Source organism: Vombatus ursinus, unplaced genomic scaffold (assembly GCF_900497805.2).
Source record: "Vombatus ursinus unplaced genomic scaffold, bare-nosed wombat genome assembly UNPS02014786.1, whole genome shotgun sequence".
NCBI lineage: Eukaryota > Metazoa > Chordata > Mammalia > Diprotodontia > Vombatidae > Vombatus > Vombatus ursinus.
Window position 1 is genome coordinate 28906269 of NW_020954564.1, and position 12189 is coordinate 28918457.

At 36.2% G+C, this 12189-nt stretch overlaps 1 protein-coding gene across 2 annotated transcripts in view; it reads left to right on the forward strand.

Annotated features, from left to right (window-relative positions):
* The window catches only part of PHKB (phosphorylase kinase regulatory subunit beta), a 231278-nt gene that overhangs the window by 204932 nt on the left and 14157 nt on the right, over positions 1-12189 (forward strand). For both annotated transcript variants that reach the window (XM_027867903.1, XM_027867904.1), the window contains one exon: positions 9629-9763. In XM_027867903.1, the coding sequence (XP_027723704.1) occupies positions 9629-9763 (135 nt within the window). The remainder of the gene's footprint in view (positions 1-9628; positions 9764-12189) is intronic.

Below are 12189 nucleotides of genomic sequence, written 5' to 3' on the forward strand. Positions count from 1 at the left end.
GAAGGAGCTACAGAGGCCATCTTGTTGAACTTCCTTATTTTACAAAAAGAGGATACTGTAGTTCAGAGAAATAAGTGAAAAGCCCAGGGGCACACAGCTGTTAGTTGTATGTGCTCCCTCTGACAATTTGAACTCGCTCCCTCTGACTCCAAATCCACTCCTCTCTTCATTGTACCATACACAGTATACTGAATCTACCTCAAATAGTTTAATAGTAAATAGTGTTGTTGAATTAAGGAAACAAGTTCTCCCTTTTTAAAATAATAATTACAGCGTGAAAAACTATGACAGTTAATCGTTTTAATAATTGGTTTGAGCCATTTGGGCAATCTTTGGAAATGGAACAAGGAAAAACACTAAAACTTCATCTATAAAAGTACAATATAACAAAACTTGTCCTCCAAAGAAATACCAAATGTACAACCTGAATTTGCACAGATGCTTAGCTTTGTCATTTGTGCAGTCATGATAATGCATCATGATATTGCAGAAGATAAAAATACACACAAAGTGGAGGGTATATTGCAGCACTTTTTTTCCTTTCACTCATTTATGTGATGATGGAACATTTTCAGGCACAAAAGGAGACCAAGGTCTGATTGCTTTGTAGTAAAGTGTAGAAAAGTATTCATCTACTTGACACTTCAGGTGCAAAAAGAACTACATGCTTTTTTTAAACACCTTTTTAGCTGTTTATATAATTACTCTTTATGTGGGAAACAGGTCCAAGTACCGCTTTCTATATACTTATAGTCTGTTCTCAACATTTTCAGTTTAATTATGTATTATTTCGTATCATTCCTTAGTTTCATGTACGTTTATTTTGTCTCTTCAACTTAGACTATAAACTGCTTGAGGAAAAGTTCTGTACCTTTGTATTTCCCATAGCACCTAGGACAGATATGGGAAGTGAATTAGGTCCTCAATAAATAAATGTGGCTGTAAGATGAGAGAGTCTAAATCTCCCCACACCAAGGTCAAAGAAATAGATTCCAGACTGTAAGAATGGAACATGTGTCCCTGAAGTTCACCAAAGAAATGCAGATGCAATTTAGAAGTCCTTAAATCATTTCCCTGTGTACTACAAGGATTATCTTCTATTAAGATTTTGAAAAATAAGATATTTAGGGAGAACAAGATTATTATTTTTTGTAGTGCTGTAAAGCAAATATGAATGCCTTGATGCCTCAATGTTTTCATGTCGCCTTTGTGATGAATTTCCTTTTTGTGTGTTTGCTCTGGCCCAGTCTCTTTACCACATTTTAAAATTCTCATTCCCACTTCCTGATACAACACTCTGAGGACTGAGATGTTAGAGTCTAATTATGGTGGTCTGATTTTCATCACTGAAAGAGGATAGCTATAGAAATGCTGGCAGATCTACCTCATTTTTCCATGAGCTTTTTGTTGTCCTCCCTCTATTTTCATCCATAGATGGTCTTGGTGTGATTTGACTTAACCAGATCTCCAATTTACTGTTTGGAACTTTCTGCAGATTCATTTTCCCTCTTCACCACTTCTTAATTTTTTTTGAAGAAATACTGTTCATCCTATGAGTATATCTATGAAACAACTTGAGATTTATGTGTTATTATGAATCTGCTTGTCGCTGAATAAAAATTTGTTCGGGAGTTTGGAAGCAAAGGTTGAGTAAGGTTGTCTCATAATTGTTCCAAGGTCAGTATTACTTCAACTTGTTGACTAGGCAAATATATATAGTTTAAGGGCTTCTAAGTCCCTGCAAATGGATCCTTTCTAGGTTAATATCAATAGGTGACTTTTAGTGCATAAGGTACAGAGCACATATGACCATGTGAGTTGCTATCATTGATTTTGGTGTAACTAGGACTAAGAAGTGGATGCAAGAAACAGGAGACTTAATCTGCTGTTGCCAACTATCAACTCCCCAAAGGGAAGACATTTGACTCAACTCCCCAAAAAGGGGAGTTATAATATCATAGTATTTAGAGATGGAAGGGATATTAGAGGTCATCTAATTCAAATCAAGCATTATTCAGATAAGGAGCCCCAGCCTTCTTGATTCCAAATCCTATTTTCTTTCTTCTACATCATGATGCCTTCCCTGCTACCTACTAATTTAATTCTTTGGATGAACAGTCTAGGTTTTGGAAGCATCAGGTTCATATCCTTTTTACCCCGGTGTTTAATAAGCAGATGTTATGCCCTCTGACTTGAAATCTGAGGAGTCTAGGGGAATAAGAGAATACAAATACAATGGTAGAGACCATAAAAATTTCCATACAGAGCTATTCTAAGTCCATCATGTGGTCATGAAGACAAATCATTTTCCCACATCAGGAGACGGTAAAAAAAAAATATTATTTGATGACCTTTGTCCTGGATAGCAACCTAGGGAATCATTATTATTCCCCTTTGGAGGATTTGAACTATTCTGCCTTGGAAAAGAGACAGCAAGATGGCTCATTGGATAAAGCACCGGGCCTGGAGTCAGGAAAACCTGAGTTCAAATCTGTCCTCAGACACTTACTAGCTGTGTGACCCTGGGCAAAGCACTTAACCTGTATTTGCCTTACTCCATTGGAGAAAGAAATGGAAAACTACTCCAATATCTTTGACAAGAAAAACCCCATTTGGGGTCACAAAAAGTCAGACACAACTGAATAAAAGCACCTTGGAAAAGGAAAATTTTATTTTTGTATTTTCCACCTGAATCTATTAATTTTTCCTTTCATTTAATTCTTACAACCCATGGGCTTCAATTTCTGTTAAATTACTTCATTGCCTGATAATTTATTTATGATCATAAATACATACTTAATGTAACTATTTCTAAAAGTCACCTTGAAATCCTACTCAAATGATTTTGAAAATCAGTCTGAAAATGGTAGCCAGATTATTCATCAACAGACCTCTGTTTAGCCAAGTTCCTCATAATCTTAGTTTTTGCTCTTAAGTCACTCCTATACAAATCACTATGATTAGAAATTAAGACTATTAGAAAAGAGCCTTTTCTCTTCCTTGTAATGCCATAGAGCACCTAAGAGTTACTCTAGTTTGTCTTTACTGTAACCATCTCTCGTTCAGCAGGTTAGTTATTGCGGAAAAGACTGCTTGCTTGGTCAGACTTGGACATTGTATCCCTCACAAAGTACTAATAGTTGCCATTAGGAAAGGATGAGTAGAAATCATTAAAGATCTAGTTTCATAGTGTAATATTTAATTTAATCATAATGTAATGAATCTTGTCTGGGATTTACCCACAGAGCATAGGGGGTGTGTGTGTGTGTGTGTGTGTGTAAAATGCCTTTATTTTAAACATCCTCCCAAAGGTCTGCTTATTTACATTACCTACCCCCTCCATCACTTTTAAGCCAATAACTCTACTCCTATTCTTTTTTTCCCCAAGGTTAATCCAATGGATTCAATTTCCTAAACGTTACCACCATCAACCACTCCACTGAGCAAAATTAGCCTTCTCACAGGAATGGTAGTCTAGACTGATAATGATTTGATTTGGTGTCTCATTATTGATTTGTATGCCAGCTTTCATGTTGAAAGAAATCAAGCCCTTGACAGGCCCATTACTGTAAAGGCCTCCAATCAACTGATTTCTCCCACAGGTCTGTCACTCAGGTTTTAGTAGGAGATCCTTCTGAGGGTTTATTTTATCAGCCATTTTCATCTTCTTTTCATTCTACTTTAAGCATCACACGTAAGCAATCATGTAGCAGAATTGCCTTATCCATTGATGCCCCAAACTGTGTCTGTGATTTACAGAACTTACTTCTAGAGAAGGTCATTCAATATCATTATTATTTCACATTTCTGCTGCTATTTGAGGCTAATGAAGCCTCTTCCTTTTTTTTTTACAACCTCAAAGAATTTTAAGAAACCTTAGAAGACTATTCCAAACAATTCCTAATCAAGAATATTTTTTACAAAGTCCCCATGTTATCATTCAGTCTTTGCCTGAATATATTCTTTAACTAGCTCTGGAAACAGCCCAACCCACTCTGAAATGTGTCTCATGTTTGGGAAGTTTTCATGAGGGAAAAAAAAAGATCCACCCTTCCTTTTTCCTCCACCCATTGCTCTTAATTTTGCCCCCTGGGTCCAAGCAGAATGAATTAGAGGAGGGGAACAAGTATTTATTAAGTACCTACTTTATACTAGGGGCTGTGCCAAACACTTTATGAATATAATTTTATTTTATTGTTAGCCTTTTTTTAATTGGACTGTCCTCCATATTCTTGAAATGTATCCCAAAGCTAGCATGTATCCCTAAATGTTTTCTTCTCCAGAACACATATCCCTAGTTCCATCAATGAATTCTTATATGGCACAGCCTCCAGTCCTCTCATCATTCTGGCTTCCATCTTCTCTACATACTCCAGTTTTTCAGTGTCCTTTCTAAAATATGGCAACTAGACTTATCACAGTACTCTGTTTATGGTCTGGCCCAGGGCAGAATACAGTGAAACTATTGCCTTATTCATTCTGAAGGCTCTCACCTCAATGCAACCTTGGATAGTGTCCTTTTTTTGGCCTCCTCATATTGGCTGCAATCCATTAAAATGCTCAAATTATTTTTCACAATATTATCTAGCCATACTCCCTTCATCTTGTACTTTTGAACACAAGTATAAAACTTAGAACTTAACTCTATTAAATTTCAATTTATTAATTTTGGCCCATTTTTCTATAGCCCATTGAAGTGTTTATGGATCATGACTGTCATCTATTATATTGTTAGCTATCTCTCACAGCTTCATGCCACTGTCACCAATATTATTCAGTATTGTATTGGAAAACCTAGCAAGAGCAATAAGAGAAGAAAAAGAAATAGAAGAAATCAGACTAGGAATGAATAATAAAACTGTTACTTTTTGCAGATGATATGATGGTATACTTGGACAATCCAAAAGACTCAATTAAAAGTTTAAACAATAATTTTAGCAAAGTAGCAGGATATAAAGTAAATCCACACAAATCATCAGCATTCCTATAAGTATGCCATCTACACCACAATCCAAGCCATTGATAACATAAATTAACATTCTTTGTGAGGCAGATATCTTTATAGGAATAAAGCTATCACTTTCATGTTCAAGCAAAAAGAAAGAGAACATAATTGTCGTTCTAAGTCTGTGTCAACGTACCTTTTCTTCTTAGTACCACGTTTCTGATATTCTTAAAAGACTTATATTTCTGACCTTTGATATGAGAAAAGGAGTATAATGATGGACATACCCTAATTCTATCTTTTATTCATCAGCTTCAGTGATGGAATGTATGAGCCTTTGATCCCTAACTGGTACATAAAGCTCTGTCTGCCTAATCACATTACTTCTTTCTCAGTATTCATATGAATAAGGGAGAAAACAACTTTCTTTATACCAAATTTATCATGATACAAATGCATGTGATAACTCTTACCCCCAACACATAATCTGTTATCCAGTGACACTGGCTTCCTTGCTGTTCCTCAAACAAGACCCTCCTAACTCTTGACATTTTCCATTGGCTGTCTCTCGTATCTGGAGGGCTCTTCCTCTGACTCTCTGTCTCTTGGTCTCCCTGGCTTCCTTCAGAATATAGCCTAAATCCCACTTTCTATGGGAATCTTTTCTTGATCCCTCTTAATTCTAAAGCTTCCCTCTGCTGATAATTTCCAGTTTATCCTGTATATAACTTGCTTGAACATAGTTGTTCACGTGTTATTTCCCTCATTTTGCTTGTGAGCTCCTTAAGATCAGGGACTATTCTTTTTGGTCTTTCTTTGTATCCTTCTTGCTTAGCACAATGCCTGGCATAATTTTCACTTGTTCCCCTCACTTCTGACTCTTTGTGACCCCATTTGGAGTTTTCTTTGCAAAGATACTGGAGTGCTTTACCACTTCCTTCTCCAACTGATTTTACAGATAAGGAAATGGAGACGAATATGGTTAAGTGACTTGCCCAGGGTCACACAGCTAGTCAGTGTCTGTGGCTATGTTTGAACTCAGGAAAATGAGTCTTCCTGACCTCAGGTCTGGCACTTCATCCAATGCACCATGTAGCTTCCTATGTGGCACATAGTACATGCTTAATGAATGTTGACTATCTGCTTATTTAGTATCAAACTGAAGAAATCTGTCTTACTAATTTCCAGTAAAGCATTCAGCTGATCATTTAAAAATATTTGGGGTCTGTGGATCAGCTCTGCATTTTTAGACATTTTACAGAAAGTGTTGACTGTTCTAGTTACTGATAGTGTCAGACTTCCAGGTACTATATTTTATTCCTTGACTGGGGCATGTGGGGAAAATTACATGTACATTTATCTTTGCCAGAATTCATAGCAGGAGAATTTTTTGACTGGTAAGCTTGTTTCCTAAGTCTGTGAGGTAATACTAATGTACCTCTTTACACTTTTAAAGCAGTGCTGTGGAATTCATTATCCTCCAGTGAAGCCTTGATACTTGTAAAGGTTGATTCGGTCACAAGTATGTGATTGCCACTTTTTCATTTGATTATTAGCAAGTAAAGCATATCTCTGCCTTTCTAGGCAGACTGAATTCAGCAGAAAGTGACCCATAGATCATCTTCATTCTTCCTGCCCTCCTTCTTTACGTTTTAAAATCCTTCTGTGGCATTAAGTGCGCTCCCCCTAGAATTGTCTGCCTAGTCTGATGGTGTGACCTTGTCAGTGGGAGTGAGTATAAGTGGTCAGGCAAAGCCATTGCTACATATCTTCATTAATGGTTTCAAGAACTCCTAAAATGGTTTTGATTGTCACATTTATCTCTACTTAGTGATTTACCTTCTTCAGGCCTTTGAGTCTTGCTTGAGCAACTAGAATTGTGTCATGTTGGAGGCCATTTCACTTTTTTTACTTCAAAATTTATTGCCAGGTTATAGTCATATCCTGTTTAGAAGTGCCACTTTAGCCATCCTTTCTTTAATGGATATTTAAATGATGATTAGATCCAAATCCAGATGGTAGTGATTTTATAAGCAACAAAATAGAGAAACTCAATGAAAAGGTGCCTAAGAAGTATTTCCTTTAGATTGGCTTCTGCAAAGATAATGTGACTTTTCTCTGTTAGAAGATTGGAGGAGCAGCTAATTGGCACAGTGGGTAGAGCAGCGGCTCTTGAATCAAGAGAAACTGAGTTCAAATCCAGCCTCAGACACTTGATACTAGCTATGTGACCCTGGGCAAGTCATTTAACCCCTGATTGCCTCGCCCAAAAAAAAAAAAAAAGATTGGACATTTTTATGATTCTGACAAAAAGAACACGAAAACATACGCTGGTCATTTGTCATCATCGTATTTATGAGAATTTGCTTAATATTATTTGTTCAACAGAAATTATTAAGTGCTTATTATATGCAAGGCACATTGCTAAGTAAGGGGGATACAGAAACAAAAATGAAAAATATTTACTTAAACTGATGAAATTTTATAAATTGAAAAAAGAGAATTGAAATTTCTCATTTCAAATCTCTCACCCACATATGCATGGCAGCCAAATTGCCAAAGAGATGTGATGAACCATTTTGTTTTATTAATCAGAAATTAGTGAGAGGCATTTAAACATAAAAAAGGTTACCTATTTTTAAAAATGGTGATTTTTGAAGCTCTTTCAGTGGTGGTATTTGGATAATTAGCTGAAGGCTCACATTCAGTATTGGTAAAGCCTTATTCCAAACTGTACTTAAGGAAGATCAAGTGTGAATTAACTGAAAACTAATGAAAGAGTAAGCAGAAAACTTCACTCTCTGTTTAGCCTTAATAGCAAAGATCAGGTGATTCAATTCACAGATAAGAGCCATTGAGTGGACAGTTTCATTTTATGTGCTGAAGAGTCATGAAAACACTATCAGAGCTAATTTCATAATCAACTTTAGCATAAGGGCACTTAAAACAATTATTTCCTTGTACCTTTATATACTTGTGCAGTGCCTCAGTTAAATGTGGTAAGCAATAAAAAGGATGAACAAATGGAAAAATCCTTCATTTTCACCAGTTTGGATTTGATCCTTTCTTTACCCTTCAGTTCTTTGAGAAAGTAATATATTTCATGTGTTTGTTATTATTGGTAAAATGGTAAGTCTTAATTTAAACTTAATAAAGAAGTGTTGGGGTGCTCTACATCCCTAGTGTTTTCACCCCTCTCTTCTCTCACTTTGGATATGCTCTTTTATTTCCTAAATATATTTCTTCTCTTAAGCACATATTCACTTAATTCCCTTTTTTTTTTGCTTACAAATACTTCATTGTCTTTAAAGCTATTGTCTTCATTTTTAGTAGTTATTGATTATTTATTTTTTCCCATGAAATGTGTGGAACAAAGAGGTGCTTCTTGTGATATTTGGTCCCTGTATGCCCACTTCCTCTAATCTGTTCTCTAGCTATCACCACTGCACTACCACGTTAGATTTTTATCATTTCCAGTAGTCTAAGTAGCTTTGAGGGAAATAAAAGTCCTTATGTAAGTCAGTGGTTGCATTACAACCATTTGGATGGACAAAGGGAAAAGATATAATCTTTTAAAACATCTTTCTTTTTATTCACCTTAGGTAGATTTTTTTCCCTTTCCTATATATCATCTTTCAACTTATTTTATCAAGATAAATATAATGACATATCTAGGGAATAGCTTTATAAGTTTAATTCTTTATTGTCTTGGCTGAGTGTTGTTCCTGCATTTAGTAAGGGAGCAAAGTAGGAGGCTTAAGTAAAGTCGCTTCATTTCTAGATGACCTGGTGTCTATGATTCTATACATCTATGATTCATAACATAGTGGAGGATTTAGGCAAAAAAAAATGTGCATTTGGCATAAAAGAGAAATTCTCCAGTTTGCTCTTAATGATTTGTAGAATTTGACTTCTCTTAGGCACTGTGGGACTCCCAGAGCTTTCTTTGCTTTATATAGCTGGTATATCCAGATTCTTTCACCAAAATGCAGTAAAATGAAAGAAATGAAATGAAACTGCCAAGAATGCATTTCAGAGGCCTTTCTAGCATTAAACCATAAACTCATTTAAACAGAAAATAATTAAATGCCTTTGTTCTTCTGAAACCTACTAGTAAAATGTGTTTTCTAATATATCAGAATAATTAAGCCATAACTGATTCCATCCCTTTATTGCAAAGACAAGCATTCTTTTTCTTGTTTCGATTTTTGTTCCCTTTCAACTTCTTCAGTGGAAGAGGAATATGTGAAGCATGTGTGCCCTCCCTGGGAAAGGAACATTTACATCAATTTCATCTCAGGATCCACCTCCAAAATGAATTGTTTATTCACTGCTCATTTTTGGTGCATGCCCAATGTATAAAATACAGTGTGACAGCTATTCCTATAGTATAAAATGGGCATAATTTTCCCTTAATAAAAAATTTCCATGTATTTGCCCCATTACCACTGTTTTGCACCAAACACAGCATGAGTTAGAGCAGACCCCATTTCTAGAGATCTGCTGTTATCAAATTATTTTTATAAAAATAATTATGCAAACCATATGAGAAGTCAACTTATGATTTTCCTGATGTGCCTTTTAACAGTGCAGGGCTGTTTAGGTTATTCCCAAAGATCAATATGAGATGATTTTTTAAAATCTAAGCCATTTTTTAAAAAAGTGTTATCTTTTATATTTCAGGTGGATTATCCATGCTATGAAGTACGAACTACAGATTCGTGGAGGGGGCGTGCCAGCTTTGGACTTATACCAACTGTCACCTAGTGAAGTTAAACAACTTCTCTTAGATATTCTCCAGCCTCAGCAGAATGGAAGGTAAAGAGTAAAGTCAAGTCAACACACATTTATTAAGCTCCTACTATGTATCAGTCACTATGCAGAGCTCTGGGGGTATAAAGAAGGGCAGAAAACAGTCCATGTTCTCAAGGAGCTCACAGGCTAATGAGGGAGACAACATTCCAATAACTGTATACAAACAAGCAATATATAACATAAATTGAAAATAATCACCAGAGGGAAGGCATTAGCATTAAAGGAGATGAGGAAAAGTCTTCTTGTAAAAGGTGAGGCTTTATCTGGGACTTGGAGGAAGCCAAGGAAGAAAGAAAGAGAGATGAGAAGAAAGAGAATTCCAGGCATGAGGGATAGCTAGTGAAAATGCCTGGATTTGGGAACTGTCTTGTTTGAAGAAGAGCAAAGAACTTAATGTTGGGCAGTAAGGTGACACGGTAGACAGTGTGCCAGACTGCAGTCAGAAAGCCTGAATTCCAATCTAGCCTCAGACACTTAGTATCTGTGGAACCCTGGGCAAGTCACTCTTTGCCTTAGTTTCCTCATCTGTAAAATGATCTGGAGAAGGAAATGGCAAACCACTCCAGTATCTTTGCCAAGAAAACCCCAGATGGGGTCACCAAGAGTCAAACGTGACTGAAAACAACTGAACAACCAAGAAGCTAATTTTACTAGATCATAAGAGTGTGTGGAGGGAAGTAAGGTGTAAGAGGACAATGATTCTAGGAAGGGACCAGGTATGAAGAGCTTTAAAAGGCAAACTGAAGATTTTATATTTGAGATGGATAGAGTGCTCCCTTCTACATCGTAAGGGTTAGGGGCATGGTGCCCTTGTGGTCTGGAAAATCTGCATAAAATATTTTGGCTCTCCCCTTATATCAGAGAAGAAGTCTGAATTATTGTGGTATTAAAAGATAAAATTATATTATGTTACATATTAAAATATTATTTAATATGTTAATCATATATCAATATATTTTAATTGATATATTGATTATATATTTAATATATCAATGTGTTATATATAATATGTGGTGTTATATATAATATGTGGTATACTACATTGATATATAATGGTTTATATCACTATATATTATTATGACATAATTATATAGTATAAATATAATAATATTGATTATAATTAATATATTATTTAGTTAATAGTGTATTGTTATATACGTATATGTATACATAAATTATATTATAGATTACTATTCTTAATATTTTATGCATTTCTGGGTTTCTAAACATTTTCTGTGTCATCTGCTGGCTTTCGCATGTCATCTGCAAAACTCCCCAAATTTCCATTTATTATGCCAACCTACAATATATTAAAACTGTGATGGGGAAAGTCACAATGTGGAAGGGATAATGGTGTGTGTGTGATCTTGAAGCTAACAGGGAGCTACTAGAGTTTATTGAAATGGGGCGAGGCAGTGCTGTTACATGGTCTGTTCAGAACTGTGCCATAGGAAGATCATTTTGATAGTTGAGTGAGCATGGACTGGAGTAAGGAAAGACTTGGGGCAGGGAGATCAAGCAAAATGTTGCCACATTCCGACATGTGGGAGGTGATGGGGACCTGCGCCAGAGTGATAGCAGTTTCAGAAGAGAGAAGGGGGCATTTGTAAGGCATGTTAATAAGGAAAATTGACAGAACCTGGCAGTAATTTTGAATACGGGAGTGCAGGGTAAATGAGTGAGAAGTTGAGGATGACACCAAGGTTGTGAGCCAGGGTGGTTGAGAGGATGGCCGTGCCCTGGATGGTGATGGGAAAATTGGGAAGAGGAGGAGCAGGGGGAAAGATAATCAGTTCAGTTTGGGCCATATTGAGTTTAAATTGTCGATGGGACATCAAGTTTAAGACAAGGTTAGAGGACCGTACTAAGGGCTTAGAGCGCTCTAAATTTAAAACTGTATACTAGGTTCACTTCATAATCTTGCACCTTTTTAGTGAGCTAGGGTAAGGTATCATGAGCTTGCATCGATTTTTCATCTACCAGTACGTGTCAGATTGAAATCCTAGTTCCCCTATTGGTTCTTGCTGCCTCCAGTATTTCTCTATTCTCCATCTGTCCTCCCTGGCCCACTTTGGAATAGAACACAGAATAAAACAAAACAAAAGATATCTTAAGTTTCTGTCTCTAAAAGAAATACAGAACTCTACCTGGCTAGCTGTGTGACCCCAGAAAAGTCACTTAACTTCTCCATTTATCAGTCTCTTCAACTACACAATGAGGAGAATAATACTTACACTACCTTCATCATGAGGATATTGGGAAGAAAAATTTTGTTAACCTTAAAGAACCCTGTGAACTGCTGTGGCTACTGTGATTGTTGATGCTAACACTAACACAGGAAGGAGTTGTCTTTGGTTCCAGAGGGGAAAAAGACAGTGCCATGATAGATAGATAGATAGATAGATAGATAGATAGATAGATAGATAGAT